General features: G+C 41.9%; 2 protein-coding genes across 2 annotated transcripts in view; both read left to right on the top strand.

The window, feature by feature from the left end:
- Nucleotides 1-6,880, top strand: part of LOC126160067 (UNC93-like protein) — a 97,083-nt gene extending 90,203 nt beyond the window's left edge. Inside the window, exon 6 of the mRNA XM_049916885.1 lies at nt 5,806-6,880. Within this exon, the coding sequence (XP_049772842.1) occupies nt 5,806-6,125 (320 nt within the window). The 3' untranslated portion in view covers nt 6,126-6,880. The remainder of the gene's footprint in view (nt 1-5,805) is intronic.
- Nucleotides 6,881-7,828: 948 nt separating this feature from the next.
- LOC126170627 (coiled-coil domain-containing protein 13-like) overlaps nt 7,829-22,543 on the top strand; it is an 84,364-nt gene continuing 69,649 nt past the window's right edge. Inside the window, exons 1-2 of the mRNA XM_049920745.1 lie at nt 7,829-7,906; nt 20,872-21,092. Coding sequence (XP_049776702.1) covers nt 7,829-7,906; nt 20,872-21,092 — 299 coding nt within the window. The remainder of the gene's footprint in view (nt 7,907-20,871; nt 21,093-22,543) is intronic.

Genomic DNA, 22,543 nt, shown 5'->3' with positions numbered 1-22,543 from the left:
ACTTCCTCTTTCATTTCTTAACCCCAATCCATATTCACCTACTACGTTTCCTTCTCTTCCTTTTCGCACTGTCGAATTCCAGTCACCCATGACTATTAAATTTTCGTCTCTCTTCACAACCTGAATAATTTCTTTTAGCTCATCATACATTTCATCAATTTCTTCATCATCTGCAGAGCTAGTTGGCATATAAACTTGTACTAATGTAGTAGGCGTGGGCATGGTGTCTATCTTGGCCACAATAATGCGCTCACTACGCTGTTTGTAGTAGCTTACCCGCACTCCTATTTTCATATTCATTATTAAAGCTACTCCTGCATTACCCCTGTTTGATTTTGTATTTATAACCCTGTATTCACCTGACCAAAAGTCTTCTTTTTTTACCAATAGAACGAGTATCCTTTTCGGCTCTGGAATAGCAATTGTTCTTGAGGCAGTATATTTGTAGTTCTGAAACTGTAATGACTCACATGACTTGCAGAACCTTATCGACTGCTCCTCAAGGGGAAAACAGATTACCAATATATTTGGAAAACTAGAAGCTGAGTAAGTTCAGTCCATCACTTACAGGATCAAAATAACCATGTGCTATTTGTGACTCTTCAGGCTCTCCCGGCGGATACGTTGTATATATGTAGTCTTCACGGGTGTGCCGCCGGATGACGTTGTGCAAATTTCACAATATTTCCTTGGACCAACTGTCCAACATCATCAGGTGGTTGAACCTTGCTGGTGGCTAGGTACGACTGACAAGATCCGCATTTGTTGTCATTTTTGTCGTATTTCTCAAATCATTGAAATGTACTTCGAAAAGTCTTCGGTTTAATACCAGCTGTCCATTATTAAAAACCCAGTGGGTTGCACAATTCCACTGAAATTGCAACAAAAGAAGAGATTTAAATGACTCGTTCTTCTTACCTACTTTCTTCAGAGAAACATCATCAGTAACCTATATTTTTCTTGTTACCGCGTTAAAATTTGCTTCTTTTGTCAAAACACAGAGACGTTTACACAATATCACCTCACTAACATGCCTGTGCAGATGCAGCTGCGTCACAAAGCTGACATAGTGGTTTATTAGAGGTCATTCCCCTTAGTCAGCCTATAAGATTACCGATTTTTACGAGTTTTTGGAAAAACTAATGAAGAAACCAAGGTAAATCTATTTACAAATTATTTATTGATTCTTGGACAACATTTCCTGCTTTTTGTAAAAAATTCAGTTATCATTAAGTCCTCACTCTAGCAGTTAAAGTTGCTCTGTCCAAAGTGAGGCCGGCCGGTGTGGCCGTGCGGTTCTAGCCACTTCCGTCTGGAACCGCGTGACCGCTACGGTCGCAGGTTCGAATCCTGCCTCGGGCATGGATGTGTGTGATGTGCCAGGAGGATCTATAGAGGTCTCGTACCTGGCGTCTTCTACAGATGATGTCCCTTTCACAACTGTTGACAGCAGCAGGTCATGAACCTGTTGGCTCGTTGAGATTCTGAATATTATTAATTGAGCATGTGGGAAAGGGACTTTACTTCAGTAATCAACACTTCAAGTAAATTTTTGGGGATGACAGCTTTAATAACTGTCTGCAATTCCTGCCACAGCATAGTGTCACTGATGTCACACAGCACTTTAATTCAATGGTGCCTAACAATGCAGTATGTTGTGTGAGCCTGAAGGTCTTGTGCAATATTGCACCACCTTACAAAACCATTAAACATACATGTTACAGGCAGTTAATGAAGTTCCGCCTATTATACAATTGGCAAAATACTCTCATCTTTGCATGCTGTCATTTGTCAAAATCTCAAACCATTAACGAGACATGAAGGATGTTATAAATAAATTAGTCTGGTTTTATTGCTGGTGCGCGCTTTGTAACTGAGTACGCTACATAAAATTCATTTTCTCGTGATTGGAAATAGATAGTTACCTCCTACCATGTCTAAAGAAAAATCCTTTATGTTAGGTAAATTTCATACACAGGAACATATACATTAATACGTACCAAACGCAAAATCATAGCCACCCCTAATTTTCATTGCAAACCTTTCAAATTCCGTGCAGTGTCTTACTTAAATGCAGGATATCGCAATAATTATGACCTTTAACGATGTAATGGTCACTTCACCATGAAGCTGACTACAAAGCCGACAAAACGCAAAGATCCAATTCTTATACAGAATAGTTTCCGTAAAATCTTGTGAGATGACTGCAGAGCTAACGGAGCGTGGGCGACTTTCTGCACCACTCAGCAGGCTAACTAGCGTTCTCTGTGTGCACGGAATGCAAAGCCATATAGTACTCATACTGAAGCACCTAAGCGACGAAGTTCTGCCTAGTGACGTAGCAAACCACGATATACCCTTAGCATCATGGAGAGGGTCACAAGCCAGTTCAGTCGCAATCGGTGAGTGCTCGCCTGAGTGAAAGCGAGCTAGACCGAACTGCATTGGTAGTGATCGAATGGCCGCCGCTCACTGTGCTCTGCTACGTGGATGCAGTGCCCTACCCTACTCGTGCAAGCAGGATACCGAGTAGCTAAAATCATTTATACTGATGGCCCTAAAATACAGAAAAGGCGGGATTTGCTTTCATCCAGCTCAAAGGCCAAGAATTTTTAGCAGAGGTCTGTAGTTTATCACATTCTTGTTGGGTTTCCAGCCGGCTAAAACTGTCATCTGAGCACAATATTTCAGTGGCCGTCATCAACAGGTGAGAAAAGCTGCGCTGCTCTCGCCGATAACTGATTCCATTCGTTTTTTCTTTTTCTTTATTGTGATTTCATTCCCCTGCCCCATATGGGCAGGGGAGGGCTGTCAGTAGCACAATCCGCCACTCTTCAGCCGAGTGACATGGCAACTAAAATAAGAATAAAATGTTACATAAATAAGGCGATAAAAAAGGGGAACAGAAAACAGAGTAAAGGGAGAAAATGGAGGTAAAAATAGACTGACATAGAGACGTTCATGGGGGACATTTAAAAAGGTCACCAGAAAGTTAAAAAACACAGTCGGCGATTCTTAAAACACAGAGAGGACACTGAATGGAGATTCACAGGTTAAGAGTCGGCCACAGTATTAAAAACACTCCAGAACAACACACTTAAAACCCACTTGTAGCACACACGACGAAGAATAAAACTGCTAGGTGGGACCTGCAGAGAGCAAGGAGCAGCATGGGAAGCGGTGGGATGAAGAGAGTAGGGGTGTCAGCGTGTAGCACAAGAGAGGGAGGGGGAGTAGGAGGGGGAAGCCGCTCAGGAGGAGAGAGGGGGAGGAGAGGAAGCCCTGAAGAGGAGGCAGGATGATGGGGTTAGAGTCGGTAGGAAAGGTTGATGTCAGGGCGAAGCTCATCATCCGGGAGGGGTAGACGGTGGAAGTTGCATTGGGAAAGGAGATTGAGGGTGTGGAGATGGAGAGAGGGTGGGACACAACGGTAAAGGTGCGGCAACTGGTTGAGTGGAGAGGAAGGGAGCCACCAGGGGGTGAGGGAGATCAAGGCAGCGGACCATATATAGTGTGCGAATGTGTTCAAGGAAAAGGAGAAGGTGGGGGAAGGGGATGAGGTCGTAGAGGATGTGCATGGGGGACGGAAGACGGATGCGGAAGGCGAGGCGGAGCCCATGGCGTTCGAGGATTTGGAGGGCTTTATAGAACCGGGGACGGGCGGAAATCCAAGCTACGCTGGTATAACAGAGGATTCGGCGTATCAAGGATTTGTAGGTGTGAAGTATGGTGGAAGGATGCAGACCCCACGTCCAGCCAGACAGGAGTTTCAGGAGGCGGAGGCAGTTGTGAGCTTTGTTTTGGATGGTAAGGAGATGGGGAGTCCAGGTGAGGTGGCGGTCGAGTGTGAGGCCAAGGTATTTGAGGGTAGGAGTGAGGTGGATAGGATGGCCATAAATGGTAAGGTAGAAATTATGGAGGAGGAAGGAGCGAGTGGTGCAGCCTATGATGATCGCCTGGGTCTTGGAGGGATTGATACGGAGGAACCACTGGTTGCACCAAGTGGTGATTTGGTCAAGGTGGGTTTGGAGGGTACGTTGAGACCGTTGAAGGGTAGGATAAAGGGCTAGGAAGGCGGTGTCATCAGCAAACTGGAGAAGATGGACAGGTGGGGGAGGTTTGGGCATATCAGCAGTGTACAGGAGATAGAGGAGAGGGGAAAGGACAGAACCTTGTGGCACGCTGGCGGAGGGATAGAAAGTACAGGAGTTGGAATTGTGGATAGTCACATAGGACGGACGATGGGAGAGGAAGGACGCAACGAGATGGACGAAGTTGATGGGGAGATCATAGGTCTGGAGTTTGAAGAGGAGCCTGGGATGGCAGACATGGTCATAGGCGTTCTGGAGATCAAGGGAAACGAAGATAGCAGAGCGACAGGACTTAATCTGGGCGGAAAGAAGATTGGTAAGGTTAAGGAGCTGGTCGTCGGCGGAGAAGGAAGGCCGGAAGCCACATTGGGTAAGGGGCAGGAGGTGGTGCTGGTTAAGGTGGTGGTGAATACGGTAAGAGAGGATGGCCTCGAAGACCTTACTGAACATGGAGGTGAGGCAGATGGGATGATAGGAAGAGGTATCAGAGGGGGGTTTGTTAGGTTTAGGGAACAGCAGGACACGGGAAGTCTTCCACAGGTCAGGGTAAAATCCAGTGGAGATGAGGACATTGTACAGGGTAGCAAGGACAGACAGGAAGGATGGGGGGATTCCTTGAGGTGACGGTAGGTGACGCCATCATGACCAGGGGCGGTGTTGCGTTTGGAGCAGAGGACGAGTGTGATGTCTTATGTGGTGATGGGAGTGTTGATGTCTGAGGGGGGGTAACCGATCCAAGTACTGGATGCTAGGAGCGAGCGGGGGCACAGAGGTGTCAGTGCGGTCAAGGACGGTGGGGAAGAGGGAGTAATCAAAATGGAGATTGTCAGGAACGGAGAAGACCTCGGATAGGTGGGAAGCAAAATGGTTAGCCTTACTGAGGTTGTCAGGAACAGGTCGATCATCATGGAGGATGGGGTAACACAGGGAGGGATGGCTGCCAGTAAGGAGGTGGAAGGCTGACCAGTACTTGGAGGAGTTGACAGAGAGGGTGGAGTTGAGGCGTGTGCATGTCTGGCGCCAGTCCCGGCGTCTCTTTGCTGTAAGGAGGTTCCGGATGTGTCGATGTAATTGCCGATGGCAGGTGAGAGTATCCGGGTCACGGGTGCGGAGGAAGGAGCGGTAGAGCCTGCGGGATTCACGCAGAAGAAGGACGGCCTGTGGAGGAAGCGTAGGGCGGTGAGGGTGGATGTGTTTGGTAGAGGGATTCCACTCGCAACTGACTGCACCTTTATATGCATCGTAAGTACAACAGCGCATGCGCTAGATACAGTGCGCACGCGCTCAATCATTCCTGCTGCCCCCTGGCGCAAAAAGAGTTGCAGCGCTTCTGGTGGTGAATACTGTTGAAAACGAGACGTCGTTACAAATGATTAATCATAGCCGCACGATTCAGATGCCGTTGTTTCTTCATATTTGATAAAACAGGATACCACGTTTTACTTAGCGGGTATCCATTATCACGATTAATGATATTATCTGCTAGTCTGATTTCGACAGATTCTTTTAAAACACAATTCCAGTACCGCGAAGGATTTGCAGCGACCCTACATAGCAAGTTCGCACTGCTGTCCCACAGTGTTTCAGTGGCGCGGTGGGAACTATAGGTCAAAAAACTGAGATACTAGTATAGGTATTTTGCTGAGTCTCTTGTAACTCTAGTGTTCTGAAGCCCCGGATGAAGTGTAATTAATGACGGGTGTGTTAATTGCAGCTGTGTGTGGCATTCTGTTTCGTGGCCGCGAGAAGGCGGCCTACAGCAACGTGCGCTTGTGGGAGACCGTGGGCTTCCTGTACGGCTACGCGTGCAGCCCACTGCTGTGCATGCGCGTCAAGCTGGTGGTGATGGCAGCGCTCCTGGCGGCGGCCGTTTGCGGCTACTGGGCGGCGGAATATCTGGCAGGCCGGCGCGCAGCCAGCAGCTTCTGGCTGCAAGAACAGCAGAAAGACCAGCAGGAGACCCGCCCCGCAGACTTGCAGCGGGCTGCAATCGAAGGTCGCTGGCAGAAGCAGGCTCCTGAAGGAAATGCGTGAATGTTCACCATCTTTCGTAGGCAGGCGAATAATATCTGATGAAGACATATGACTCTGCAGCTGTGAGAAAATGCTTCCAATGTACAATTGTTATTCCGAAACTACTAGTCGCTGTGTTAATAATGAACTTCCAGTTCGCCACTTAGAATGTAAAGAAATCTGTTTCACAGCTTTACCTGTATAGGATTCTAAGCTATGACATGACCAATAACATTTCCAACTCAGGTACAAACAAGAGATGAGAGATTGTATAGATTATCAACAGCACATGGAAACCGCATGCAGACTAAGTGAATCTACAGGCTTATGTTGTGTAAACAGAATGTTACTGACGATAATGTACAGCCAAAAATAAATATCACTTGCCATCTAATTTAGCAAAATTTGTGAGTCAAAATAATACTCCTTAATTTCGGAATTTTTCTGTTGAAGTGTCTTCCGTTCAACTTGTATATTTGATATTGTTGAATTGAAAAAGGAAACACTAATACAGAAAGTACACCCATACAATTTTAATATTTGCAAACTGCGACGACCATCTGACCCTTTCATTTATTTGCCTGATAATTACATATACTGACGAGACGAGGAAAATATTTCTGCTGGTTTCTTACGGCGTGTGATACTGTTTCTGTTTTGTCCTTATTAATCATAGAACTGGACCCACGTTATATTCACCAAATCCTTTCATTGTATGTAAATTTGTTATCACACCTAGGTCCCTAATTTATTTATGTTGCATATTGAAAAATTGTTTCACGAACACACTGTATCTAAAGAAAGAAGTCCTTCCTTCGGTTATATTTAATTCTAATAATATTTACATGTACTGGACAATGTACGCTTAACAAAAAAAAAAAAAAAAAAAAAACTGATTCAGTCGCACCAACCGACAGATAACTCGTGTCAACATCGCCCGATTTCAGGGTCGATGTTTACATCCATGGTAACATCTGTGTTTCCCAGCCACGGATACATAATAATACATTTTGAAAAAAGGAGAAAAAATCTTTGAAAAATACTTACCGCAGTGTTCCCCACAGACTCGACTACAATGACACTGTCACTATGCTACAGGGTCTTATATCGTCTTATAGGGACACACGAGCTGTCAGTATGACAGATGCAACTCCAATAACATCAACGTCCCTGTCAGTAAATAACTGTTTTACCCTAGGAATGTTGAGGATTTATTTCGTATAGTCACACATTATGTTCAAAAGAGACTACAGTATCTGAAGAAATCATCTAAAATGTGTACTCCTAGTATTAAACATAAACCGTCTGCCTAAAATGTTTAGAACTTGATTTTATTTCTGGCTTATAAGTGACGTCAGGATAGTAACTGCTGTGCAACTGAGAGAAGTCATGTACAATCACAATGAGAAACAACAAAGAGATAACATTGAAATCATACGAACTTACTTCAGGAATCTGAAGTTTTAATCTCAATGTACTGGCCGTTGTTTATCTATAGGCGATGGCTGTCCACAGATAATTAACCATCTCAGATGAAAGCATGCATATGATCTTTATTTTTTATTTAGCAGACGAGAACTGGCTTCACTAAAATGTCAACATTGTGTTAATTATCTAAAAAACGAGGCAATTTTTACATGAGAACTCCGCAAGGTATACCACATGCTCAGTATCGCTTCCCGGAACTGTCATAAGTTTGTTTACGCGACTGAAAGCTGAACATCATGTCTGATCCGAATGGTGCTGGGGACGGAGCAGGAGATGCTGCTTCGGTTTTCGACGCCAAACTGGAAGAAGAACAGGTACATGTACATCGATCTTAAACATACGACTGTCGCAGGATTCACAACATGTGTTCATACGTTGGACGATCATAATATATTGGAGAACTTCGTAGATAGTACGAAATTTAACTGTTGACGTTGGCTCTGTTCCGTCTCGTCTTTGCTCTCATTCATCTCTTGTAACAACAGTGCTTTCAATTTTTCTGATGATTTTGCTTGTAAAATGATGTTGGTTTGAGTACTTTGACTCCTGTAAAACACAAAATGCTTCTCGTTCTCAGTCACCTAGGTAATTTTGGCACCTATATGCAACCTTGTCATGGTCTCACTTCTTTGAAAATAAAGTACAGCTTCAAATGATTTCGAAAATTATCCTTAGCCCTCAACTGTTCCATGTGTGCCTGAGTTTAGTAGGAGTTAAGGGCAACATTCTTTGGTAGATTTTATGGACGTAGAATGCCTCTGAAAAGCAGCGATGATGGTCGGTACTTTCGTCAGAAACATGAGTTTTGCAAACATAACAGTAACGGTTCGCTGTATGTAAGCATCTTTGCCAAATTTTCTCTGTGATAACTTCTTTTATTTTTGGAGAAAGTGTTCGCAAAAAAAATCAACACACCAAGAAAAATTACGTAGTAATATGGGGAGGGTGTAACAATCTCATTTCCCTATTCCTGCAGTGTAAAAATTATTATAGAGAAGTGCTCTTTAACAAAGAGAGAGAGAGAGAGAGAGAGAGAGAGAGAGAGAGAGAGAGAGAAAGTCTGCTATAGATTTTTTTTGCTTTCGTCTACGGTCATTTTTGGAATAATGACATAAAAACTGACTTATTTCTCTTCTGTGTAACCTGGATAGTTAATTGTCTGTATATGAACCTCCAAATCACACTTACTGTAACATGTCCGATACACTACTTCCTATTTGTTTTAGTTTGAAAGATTGTGATGCCGAAATCAGAAAAAACAGGTTTTCAGAAAAATTAATACAAAGTAGTATGCATAAAACAGCTACAACTCTTTTTTTGTGGGAAAGACTTAGTCTGCACTCAGTGTTTTGTCGTTCGTTGCCGGATTAGCGCCTGCCTCCCTCTATGTTCTGTTCCTGAACCCGGCCTAAACAATAAACTATCTTCTGTATTTTTCCTTGGACATATTATACACAATCTACATATATTACCTCTTAATTTTAACTTTATATAGAATGATCTTGGTTTTACTTCAATCACGGCTGAAGTTTGTCAGCCTAGTTAATCTTTTTTGCATCCAATGTAGTATACGATATCATTCATACTACTGAAAATCCAAAATACACTCCGACCTTGAACGTCATATGAGGATCGAGGGACTAATAACCATGAACTTATGTCCCTTTAAAAATATGATCATTATTATCATATACCTATCTGCAAAATTGGCTGCATGGAGATTGCACATCACCAAGAGAAGGTGAGCTTTTTTTAGGCTCTGGTTTATCTTACATTTAGATAGCTTAATTGATTACTTACAGTAGTGTCTAATTTTGTCTTTTTTAACAAATCTCTTCGGATCATTTCTGTTTTTACTTTTGATTATAAAATAATGCTTATAACTGGATATTGACTTTTTTCAAGTCTCTCAAAAATGTGGTGTTTATGTGGGGGGTAACTCTTTCACGCTGCTTGTTGGTTTTTACTAAACAGTAGTCAGAAGGTGCAAATTTAACGTATTTTTTTGTTGTACACAGTATTATCAGCTCATAGTTGAATCCACAGTTAAAAGCGATATTTGATCGTTAGTAATTGTCCTTAAAATTCAGGTCGGATAATCTAAAAGATATAAGATGTGATGCAGCATGGAATAGACAGATGTACTCGAATGGCTTACAAACTAGTTTGTGTGTTCATTCCTGCAAAACATCAGGAAGGGTGTTGATTCTATTTTGTAACTGACATTTATTTAAAGTCAGTACCGCCATTAGACTGTTGTTTATTTGCAGTGTTACATTAGCACTTACACGATCATGATTTTGGCTTCAAAGTGCCATTATCAAGTGTTTTAAGTGTTATACAGTGCCTAAGATGGCATACTCTCAATGTGTCTAATAGTGTATTTTAAATATGAGAGTATGCCATCTTAGGCGCTGTATAACACTTAAACACTTGATATTGACACTTTGAAGCCGAAATCATGATCGTGTAAGTGTAAATGTAACACTGCTAATAAACAACAGTCTAATGGTGGTACTGACTTTAAAGAAATATATTATGACTGTGGTCCCGCATTATGAAAAAATTATGTAATTGTCATGTTCATAGAGGCACGAACAGAACAATACATATTATTCAATGGTTTATTTTTAGCAAATATTTCTCAGTTTTTTCATAACCGAAGCAGTTAAGAACTATGGTAGGGATGTTGTAGCAAGCACGTAAGCCTTGTAGCTAGTAATATCATTGGTCTTCCGGCAAAAACTGAAACATTAGGCCTCAATTTTTTTCACTATAGCTCTGGGACCAACCTCTTAAATAGATATCTGATGGGTAGTCAGTCTTTGTCGAGGTAGAAATAAGTTATATCCAATGAGGCGTGTAAACCTGAAATATTTTTTTTGTTATATCACATACACCTTCAGACAAACCTAATCCGCGTGCCTGACGAACGACCACTGATCCAATATACCAGTTTCTCTGTATTGCTTATCATTCATTTCTCATGCCCAATTATACGAGTGCTGGGTTGTTGTCCATCTCTGCCTCAGAAATGCAGTTCACAAACAGCTAGACATGCAAAACAGTTATATTATTTGCAGACTCATCGATTAGTCCGTTTACGATGATGATGTGGCAGATGGCGTCCGATCACAGAAATAAATGTCGCGTCAACCGCGAGATAAGTGTGAGCTCTGCAAAGGTACGCATATAATTCCGCACGACAGTATGAAAACAACGTCAATTTTCACACTCTCTGACTAACAAATAATGTTATAAAATTATAATACTGTAAGAGATGCAGTTATTAATTTTTATTGAATGGTCACATGTTTATGAAGTACACCGAGAAGTAGACATTTTGTCAGACTGGCACTGAAAGATTAGTTAGTTAGTTATTTGCTTCATAGATCGTTTGAGCGATTCTATTGAAATCATATGGAACGAGTCAGTTTACAGAGTATGTATACAGGATGGTCCATTGATAGTGACCGGGCCAAATTCTCACGAAATAAGCATCAAACGAAAAAACTACAAAGAACGAAACTCGACTACCTTGAAGGAGGAAACCAGATGGCGCTACGGTTGGCCCGCTAGATGGCGCTGCCATAGGTCAAACGGATATCAACTCCGTTTTTTAAATAGGAACCCCCATTTTTTATCACATATTCGTGTAGTGCGTAAAGAAATATGAATGTTTTAGTTGGACCACTTTTTTCGTTCTTTGTAGTTTTTTTCGTTTGACGCTTATTTCTTGCGATATTTGGCCTGGTCACTATCAATGGGCCACCCTGTATATGGCTAGTGTAAACGTTATTGAACCATTAGTTGGTTTATTGGCTACTAATTGATAAGTAGAAATTGATCAATAGAATAGAAGGAGTCCTCCAGGAGAAATGTTTTTAAGTTAGATTTAAAGCTTGCTTTGCTACCTGGCAGATGTTTTATATTATTGGACAAATGATCGAAGATTTTTATTTCTGCGTATTGAACTCCTTTCTGAGCCACTGACAGCTTTAATAGCGGATAATGGAGATCAGATTTCTATGTAGTTTTGTAGATATGGACATCACTCTTCTTTTAAAACTGTGATGGAATATTTATGACAAATGTCATTAGCGAATATGTCATGACAGCACAGTTAAAATCCCTATTTCCTTGAAGAGGTACCTGAATGACATCTTTGAGTGAATACCATATGGTATTATTCTTACTACTCGCTTTTATGCTGTCATTACTTTGTTTACAGTTTACAGAGTATGTATACAGGATGGTCCATTGATAGTGACCGGGCCAAATTCTCACGAAATAAGCATCAAACGAAAAAACTACAAAGAACGAAACTCGTCTACCTTGAAGGAGGAAACCAGATGGCGCTACGGTTGGCCCGCTAGATGACGCTGCCATAGGTCAAACGGATACCAGCTCCGTTTTTTAAATAGGAACCCCCATTTTTTATCACATATTCGTGATGTTGCCCCAGAACATAGGACGCCACTGAGTGGAAATATGTCAGGTGGTTGATTAAATTGTTATCAAGGTTAGCAAAAGTTAGTTAGCTTAGTTATTGGAGATAAATAAGCTTAGTTATTGGAGAAGCTCAGTAATAAGCTTCTTCCAGTTCACGTTTTCATCGATAAAATGCCTTGAAAAGATCACAAAAATATCAGTTGGCGGTTTTTTGTTATTTAAGGCTTGCACTATTTTATGAGTGAATGTATAAATAGCATTCTCAGTCGAGAATCCCTTCTGGAATCCATGCTATGATATACTAAGGAAATCGTTCCCTTTATATGAATATCAAGTGTTTGTTCTCTCGAGCATGTCCAAAAGAACAGACACGATGCTGAATCCGCAGATGTGAAACATTAAATGCAGATGGAAGGGGATAGCTGCTGTCATCTGCAGTGAGACATTACACAGAATCATCGGCGACGTCTGAAAATGTGTACCAGACCGGGATTCCGCTTACAAGGCAGATCCGTTAACCACTGCACCACCCGGGACACAGCGTTATCATAACTGCGCTGAAACTGTCGACATGCCTCACGGCCAGTCCACATTCCTGTTCACTATTCTAAGATTCCCACAGGATATCGGACGTAATTATGCACCCGCATTGAAGAAGGCTGATGGATTGCCCAACTAGTCACATAACTGATTCGCCTAGCCATCTTCAACGTGGGTGCACTATTGCGTCTGACCTACTGTGGGAATCTCAGAGTAGCTAACAGGAGTCAATGGACAGGGACTGCAGATAGGTGGCTCTCGGTGGAAATTGTTTCCACTTAATGGTGAGACTACTCTTCAGTACATTACTCTTTCGTGTATATTAAAAAAATGTCATTATGAAAATTTGATGATAACTGCCTGTCTTACCACCTCCCTTATGAAGAAGTTTAACAATTAAATATTTTAAATAGTCTGGAAAAATTCCCTGTGCCACTGATGTATTGTGTATATCAACAAGCACATTACTTATTAAGCTGGAACATCTTTTCAGAATCCTGTTTCAAAATCCCATCAACATCACATGAAGTTTTGCTTTTTAGAATAATTTTTAGGATTTTATTAATTTCAGTGAAGGATGCTGGTACTGCTTCTAGTTGCTTAAGGTTTTGTGGAATAACATTTTTAATAGATTTTCTTGCTTTATCATCTAATTGTATTTTTGCTACTACATTCATAAGTGATTGTTAAAAGTACTTGTAGCTTGTGAATAATCAGTCAAAACATTGCCATTTAGTTGAATTTTTGTGGTATCTTATACACTGACTGGCTGTTCTGTCTCCCATTTGACAATATCCGATACAGCTTCAACCTTATTATCTGTGTTATTTATTTCTGTCAGGATGTGCATACTTTGATTATTTTGATAACTTTCCTTAACATACTGCAGCATTTTTTGTAGTGTGCAAGCAATATATATAAAATCACACACTAGCGTTTCTAAATTATTTTAAAATATTGTGTCCTCTTCTCATTAATACTTGTTAGGTGAAAAATGCATCCATCTATGCCTGCCGTAACTTCTTCATTGGATTAAAAACATTTCCGAGTCACAGATTTCTTTGGAAGTAAGAGTAAGTGGAGTAAGTGAATGTGGAGTTTCCAATTATTCGCATTCGAAATCCTTAACAGAACGCCCATTTTTCTGATGAGAGTCACATAAACTACTTGCGTTGTCCTTTCCTTGACGTGATTTAGAAAGCTTGCACAGCATAAACTGAATATCGCCTCACTCTTTGTAGATGAATAAATAAGAAGAATCGCTTTCCCATCCCAGAAACTATGGGCGTGAACATTCCAGTAGATAAATTAATTAGAGTTTGCCTATTTTCTTGCGGAAGGCCAACGGCCTTCGCCCACTGCTTCGTTTGCCGTTGAAGCATGAAGTACTGAGTCCACGTTTTGTCCACAGTAGTAACGCACAAACTCAACTGGATTATTTTCAGGTGTAGCTCCACACATTCTTAAGAACCTACTATCCTCTTCTTGCTTTTCGTCAACACCCAACAAATGCCGTTTGTTTTTAGACAAAGTAACCGTGCACCAACTTCTGATACACTTACACTTAGATCTGTCGTTCACGTCGTTAATCAATGGTCTTCCACTAGTCCAAAGTGCTTTTCCTCGATATTTTGGTCTGTAGTTGAATTTTTCGGACGAGAATCGGCTTCGACTGATCTACGGTGACATTTGAATATCGCCAATCATTTATTAACAGCTGAAAAGGAAGGAGCAGGTCCCTTGTAATCTTCATCAATTTCAATTCGAGATAACGCGCCCAAACAACAGATTTTACTACGGCAGACTGTTCCATTTTATCCGCTTGATGAAACACACACAGCACGTCTGCTTTACGATAGCAGACAAACGAAGGCATTCGACAGCTCATGTTGGAATTTCAATCATATTATTGTTCAGTATGTCCATCAATCTAAAAAACCACACCGAATGAAAGTACGTTCTGGACTGAGACTTTAACGCAGAACTTGCCTTTTTTGGCCAAAGCTCTTACATACTGAGTTATCCTGGTAGGATTCACGACCCACACTCACAGCAAGACTTTGGTTGGTCTGACAGTTGTGGTAAATCGCCGCCCCTTGATCCATCTATTGTAAACAGTAGATGATCTTTACATCAACCATCACGCTACGGAAGTTGCAAAGGGGTCGGCACATCCTCTTTCTACCTTAAGTGACCATTAATATAAATTAAGAATACGCCTGTGGGTGCAGTTAAGAGAAGTCAATCACAGTGGAAAACAATGTAGTGATACATTGAGATCGTACCAACCTGCCTGAGGCATTTTAAGAAGTCTTAATCTCAACGTGTTGGCGGTTGTTTATCTATAAGCGATGGGTATCCGAAGTAGATTAACTACCTCTGATGAAGAAAGCATATGTTCAACCTTTATTTTTTATTTATCACATGAGAACTATCTTTACTAAAATATTATCATTCTGTTAATTACCTAAGAAATGAGGCAATTTTTATGTGAGAATATGGCTTATGGCTTGAGGTAGACTACGCGGCTCACAACGGCTCTGATCCGGATGGTGCTAGGGACGGAGCAGAAGACACTGCGTCGGTTTTCGACGCTAAATTGGAAGGAGAAGAAGGACATGTACAGCGATCTTAAACAAACGACTGTTACTTGTTTCACACCTCAGAAGTTGCAATGGGATCAGTCATACCCTCCTTTTTTGTGCTCTGAGCCTTTTCACTCGTTAGCTGCAATGTGGGAACAACTTTTCTGGAACAGGACAGGGCATCATCTATAGCGTGTTCAATAAGTAACTATGCAGTTTATAGCTTGCAGTATTAATGTCATGGAAGTTATAAGAGAAGTTGGAAGCGATCCATTTGACTTGAAACAGTTGTACACGTTTCTGCATGTTCCTGAAGACGCTGTGCAGAACATCGGGAATGATGCTCCGAATGTGACGTGTCAGAGCAGCTTGGAGTTCTTGTCTGGTGTGAGGATTGCCTTTAAAGTCCTTTCCCTTCAACGTACCCCACAGAAAGAAGTCTGGTGGAGCCAAGTCGGGTGAACGCGGAGGACAGAGTTCTCGAGAGACGATGGGATCACCGAAGATGTCCTTACAAAGGTCATCATCTTGTAGGCGCGATGTGCAGTCGTCCCATCCTGTTGGAACCAGGCATTCTCAATTTCGTCCTCATTCAGTTCACCTAAGAAGGGCTCCAGAATGCAGATGCCGTACCGTTCGTCATTTACGGTGTCTTTAAAGAAGATGCGTTTACGAGTCACCAAGGCAGTGGGGACACCTTAAATTCATGCGGATTCTCCACAGTCCACTCTCGACTATTCTGGCTATTCATGTAACCGGTGAGGTGAATCCATGCCTCATCCGTGAAAAACTTTGTGTCAAGAATCCTTCTACCATTGTCCCACAGACAAAACTTCACACGCGCGGACGATCGATGTCGCTCAGTTCATGCAGGACCGACATTTTGTACGGATAAATGGACAACTTCCGGAGAATCTTGTGAGCGGGACGCACAGACACGTGAACTAGTCGTCGAACCGATTTCTTGGGACTTTGCAGCATCATGTCTTGCACCTCCGCCACCTTCTTTTCGGAAGTGGAGGTGGATGGCTTGCCTGATTTCGGAGCATTATGAACGCTTCCGGTCTCTCTAAACTTGGTGATGAGGTTCTGTACAACATTGCGGTTAGGCATCTTCACTTCTGAGAACTTTGTTACAAATGCAGCTTCTACTGTTGAGGTAAACTTGTCTCCATTGCGGAACAGATGCTCCACAAGAAACACTCTTTGTTCAATTGTTAGCGTGGTGACCTGCATCACAATGATGTTACACAAGACGTTTGTCTTCAACCAAACCGGACCTGCGAACAAATACAAAGACCTGGTCAAGTATGGTTCAGGTACGGTTCAACTATGTTAGACAATGGAAAATGTTATGTTAATAATTGAGAATCATATCAGTCATTACTTAGCATACCCCAACATGACATAGCATAGTTATTTTCTGAATACCCAGTATAACGGCGAGGCACAGAACATGGATTGCATGCAACCCACCATTGATCTGCTAGTGCCCTGGCTCACTGTTCATACTTCTAACTTCAGTAGTCTCAGGGCATTCCCATCTTCCTGATTACAAAAAAGTGTCTACAAACTCAAAAAATTAATTTTGTACTCAATGTTTCTGTTAAAATGTCCGCAGCTTGTGGTCTGGACGTTATAGTAGCTGACTCTAGATCATGGAATCCTGGGTTAAATTCCTAGCCAGGTCAACGATATCCTTCGCTCGAGGACTATGTGGTTGTGTTGTCCTTATGATTTCGTCTTCGTCGGCGTGCAAGTCACCAATGCTTCAAATACAAAAATTTATGGCAGGTGCCGAATAATTCCAGATACGGTCTCCTGACCAACAATGCCACAGAACCATTTCACTTTTCTATTAAAATACGTAGTTATAATTACAATATTTGTTCAATAAAATAGTAAAATGAACATTTACAAAACAGATCAGCCTTTTCCCAGAGGCTTCATTCAAGTAAGTGTTCGACACTTATATTGCTAAACTCTCCTCCTTCCCCTGTCTGTGTCCACCACTTCCCCTCCCCATCTCTCTGTCCACATCATCCTCCGACCGCTATCTATCTGTCTCCTCCTTCCCATCTCTGTGTCCACTTCTTCTTTCCCCTGTCTCTCTGTCTATCTCTCTCGCTCACTGACCATATTTTCCCCTCCCCATGATCTGTCTATGTTGTCCTCCACCACTCTGTACCCATCTCCTCCTCCCCTACTTTCTTTTCCACCTGCTCACTATCCGACTACAGTTGCACCTCCCTCCTACATATCCCTCTCTCTTTGCCCATCTTCTACTTCCGCTCTCTCTGATCATCTTCTTTTCCCCTCTCTCTATCCTATCCTCAGCATCCTTCTCCCTGTCCATCATCTCCTCTGGCTACCTGTCTGTCACTCTCCTCCTTTCACTGCCCACCAAATTTGGTTGAAACTGATCCAGGGGTTAGATGGTGGCCGTACAAACACACACATGCTGGTTTATATATACAGAGTGTTTCAGAGGTGATGGTCAATATTCAGGGATGTGACAGGAATGATCATTCGAAACAAAAAAGTCAAGTAAACATGGGCTGTAAAACGCATCCCTTAAGAGCTATGAGCAAGTCTTGATCTTTGGTACTGTGAAATAAATATCTTCTACTGTAAGCTCTTTGCTTTCCATATTTTGGGACGTGGTAGTATGGACCAAAATAAGAAAAAAATGTCCAGTAAACATCTGCTCTAAAATGCATACCTTAAGAGCTATGAGCACTTGTTCATCTTCGCTGGTTTGAAACACAGCTCTCCTAATGAACAAGTGCTCATAACTTTTATGGTATGCAGTTGAGAGCACATGTTCATTGGACATTTTTTTCTTGTTTTGGCCCATACTACCACTTACAAAACTATGGAAAACAAAGAGCTTGCAGTAGAAGAGATTCGTTTCACAATATCAAAGATCAATAATTGTGCATAGCTCTTAATGTATGCATTTTATACCCCATGTTTACTTGACCTTTCTGTTTCGAATGGCCATTTATGTCATATCCCTGAATATTGATCACCCCTTCTGAAACACCCTGTATACACTAATCTTATGCCACATGGCTACACTCACATATGTGTTTGACACATGTATTACACATATCTCCTCCTCCCTGCCCTCTCTGTGTCCACCTCTACCTTCCCTTATACCTCTGCCTAGCTCCTCCACCACCCTCTGACTGTCTCCTCCTCCCTTTCTCTGCATCTCCATCTCTGCCTCCCTTTCGTATGGCCTTTTCTTCCTGTCCTCCTCTCTCCCTACCAGTCCTCTCCCGCCCCCTCTCTCTGTCCACCCTTTCCTCTCTCCATCTCAATTTTTTCCTTGCATCAGCCAGGGACATCTACACATGTAGCACCTGCAAAAGAAGTCGATAAAGTGGACTGATACTACTCCTACAATATGTTCTGGACTGACATGTAGGCTGCCCTGCAAAGCAAGTCTGTAAGGCAGGCTGATACCATTCCTACACAAAGCGCCCATTGTACAGGGCAGCTAGGGGTTTATAAACCTCAAAGTGCTGATACTCATGAAATTTGGCTGTAACCAATCCAGGGGTTTCACAGAAGACTCCAGACATATATTCTTCTTGCATGTAACATTGGCCCCAAAAGTAAAGATTCAATGCCACATAGCTCATCCATATGTCATGTTGTCTTAAACGATAGGTAGCAGCACTAGCCACTTGTCCACTGTTTTATAGTTCACAAATCTCCCATTACTGCCTCTGTTAATCGAGGCAGAATACTGGTGTTCCAATTTGAACCTGTATGTCCGTTACAGAAGTCGTTTTCACGCTATTAAAGATAATTTTGTTATTGCTTCATTATTTAGACTCCCAAATTGTAGGTTACCTTGGCACAAATAGTTTTAGGATTACATTTTGTTGATTTAATTGCCTACCACCAGTTATTTTAAAAAATTCTTACTTTTTTTAACAGAATTCTTTCCTATTAGACTGACAAGTGTTTACTGTGCTACTAAATGAACTGATAATGAGTTTAAAAAGGAGCATGGTCCAAATCTTTATTTCCAGATTTGAAAAGTTTTTAATTGTCCCACTAAATGGGCAAAGCTCCTTGAAGGTCGCCATCGGAGAAAAATGAAGTTGACATAGCAAAACAGGCATTCTTAGAATAGCTAGAGAAAAACATAATTGACTAGATACCATCCTGATGTGCTGCTAGGAAAAGGAGGAATAAGTTAGAAGAGTTGCTGGAAAAAGCGTATCAGTTAGAGATATCGACCTGCTTGAAACTGTGGTACCTGTCTGTTCTCCACTGTCCAAGCCCAAAAAGACAAAACAAGAGAGAATTATATAGCCAGATTTCTCGTAATATGGTGATCCTAATCATATTCTACTGGCAGAATAAGATATAGAATGTGAAACGTTATCGAAACCGTATCAGCGGTCATTGATCGCTATTGGGAAAGTAAACCATGAAGACTGTGTCATCAATTATTTGGACACTGTTATTTTTAATGAGGAAAATCTTCCAGGAAAATCTGAAGGTTAGTAAGTCTGGTTCTGTTGCTGAATGTTGGAGGTGACCTGAAAGACTGTATTCAAGTATTTTTGACAGTAAACCAAACCAAAATAGATTAAATGAAACCTATTTTCTGTTCCTCAACAGGACAGTTTTTGTAATCAAGTTTGTTAGCTTTTAAATTATGTTGTGCTTTTGGTATTATTGAAATAATGAAAATAAACTAATTGGCGTTTTCCTTGTTCGTTTTTGTCTTTATACTATTTCACTGGATTTTCGATATAAACGACCCACTGAACTTTACTACCAATCGATTAAATATTTAATCCACTTTAGTTGGTTTTTCATGGGCTCAGTGTATTTTTTGGCTTATTGTGAACAGATCTGAACGTGTGGGACAAAGTTACCCCAAATAAATGTAACAAGGCACCCTTTTTTAAAAAAGAACATTGCACACGTAAGTCAACAGCCTTGTCGCAGTGATAACACCAGTTCCTGTCAGATCACCGAAGTTAAGTGCCCTCTCTGGCTGGGCTAACACTTGGATGGATGACCATCCGGTCTGCTGAGCGCTGTTGGCAAGCAGGGTGCACTCAGCCCTTGTGATGCAAACTGAGGAGCTATTTGATTGAGAAGTAGCGGCTCCGGTCCCTGAAACTGACAAAATGGCCAGGAGAACGGTGTGCTGACCACATGCCCCCCCCCCCCACCAACATCTGCATCCAGTGACGCTTGTGGGCTGAGGATGACACGGCGGCCGGTCGGACGGTTGGGCCTTCATGGTCTGTTCGGGCAGCGTTTTTTAATTGCACACACAAACAGTTTCTAAAATGCAATAAAACCACATTGATTTAGTCACACAAGAGCTGCAGTTGTTAAGTATTATACTATGATTTTCCAGCACCCTGGTGAGCAATCAGAGCTTAACATGTCAAGGAAGGTGGGAAAGGGAGCCAAAGTTACCCTGTCTGACAGTATCAGAAACTCGGCAACTCTGATGGCAGTCAGAAGCTATATCATGTGCCCTGTTGGATGCCTCTCACTGACCAATTAATTCTTTCAGATAAAATTATTTGATAGGAATCATTAGAACATCGACTTCCAGAATCGAAACTCATGTCTGTTAAGTACGCTATTATCAACGGCAAAGATTTATTCTTCTTAAGAGTAAAGCAATTAACATTACTTGGAGTAACTGTTTTCAGTGCCGTGCTGGCAGCATCGTTCTATTCAGAAGGGCTCGCACGCAGGTAAAATTTTCGTCGAGCAGTGATGAATCTGAAGCAGCAGAGGTGTTTCCACGAGAGACATGTAAGAAACTGCGCGCGCAGGTGCGCGCCCTCAGCACCGAGAACTGCCAACTACGTCGCAGCGTCGAGCAGCTGCGTCACCACGCCAGCGCGCCGGCCACCGCTGCTCCCACCAGGTGACGTCATCTACTGTAGCTCTACGCTTTTAACGTATTACTCTCTCTCTGGTCCAAGTGGTGTCTGGTGGAGCGCACCTAGTGTAGCAGTACAGTTTTGCCACCCTGCGTCTGTCCCGTTCGCAGATGGACTGTCTGTACATCACCATGTGATGCTGAGGATATGCTCCCAACATTTTACGAAGTATTTGCGTGAAGCGTTTCTCGCAGATGACTTCTGAACATGGCACTCTGCCTCAAAATGAAAAACCCTTGACGAATTGCAAATTAATATTCTCTTTATCCATTTTGGCGTAGTTCCCTCAACGCTCGACATTTTTCAAAACTTGCCGTCTCTTACGTGTGTGTTATGTTAACTGCTTTCTAATGTTACCACTGTCAACAACACCTGAAGATCTGACCAAGAGGCAACTAAGGTACACGCTCGCAGGTTTAAAAAAATCGATGTCTCTTACTGTTATGTTAACTGATTTGTAATGTTACTTCTGTCAACAACACCTCAAGATCTGACAACAGTACATCCTCTGTAAGTTTAATTATTTGGATATTTTGTGCTGCAAATTTCTTCATTGTAGGGGTGGCCCTAAAATCTTCACTGTTTACAGTATTTTAACTAATTAATTTAATAACTTTTTACTTCTAAATAATTTTCCATTGTAACTACGAACTCTACCGAGGTCCTACAGCAATACTTACTCAGTCTTTTCATGAAAGCCTGGGTTTTGTAATGGATTGTCACCTAGATTGTTGACATGGCAGACATGTAAGGTTGTTTATTACACTGGAGTGAGGTTATGAGAGACTGGATTACTGGCCACAATAAAACAGATAACAAAACATATATACTAAAATATACGAACAAAAAATTTATTCCTTCACTACAGGGTTGTTCAACACACCTCCTGTTATGACATGGAACTCTTTCTCTAAAGGATCCACTGGTAATGCTGACGGTCATTATCCTGACAGAGTGAACAGCAACGCATCATGAATTGGAGCACATCTTCAGCATCTCTTAGGACTGCCTCACAGCTTTAGTGGCTATGACATTGCTAGCAGTCAGGTCCATTCGGTGACATCTGGAGTCGCATAAGCATATTTCTTAATTCCTTAAAAGAAAGGGCTATAAGTGTAATGTTTGACAAACTGAAATGGGCATAAACACTATCACTGCAACGAATCATTCATTGCCGAAACTGTACATTTAGTGCACTCGTGTTCAGAAAAATACAGAACACCTTGAATGACTAGAGATAGAACGTTCATATTCACAGAACACATACGTTAGTACGTTCTGCAGAAATGATTAGCATTTCAGTCACCTCGGTTCATCATGTGTCCTGTTGCCTAGTAGGAACAGGTTCCGCCACTGGTCCTGATAACATGTTCCAAGCGTGATGCCGTCGACGCACATGAGGCGAGGATGGCGTCCTGTGTTAACAGCCATCCAT

This window comes from Schistocerca cancellata, chromosome 1 (genome assembly GCF_023864275.1).
Source record: "Schistocerca cancellata isolate TAMUIC-IGC-003103 chromosome 1, iqSchCanc2.1, whole genome shotgun sequence".
Lineage (NCBI taxonomy): Eukaryota > Metazoa > Arthropoda > Insecta > Orthoptera > Acrididae > Schistocerca > Schistocerca cancellata.
This window is presented reverse-complemented; position numbering and strand designations above follow the sequence as displayed.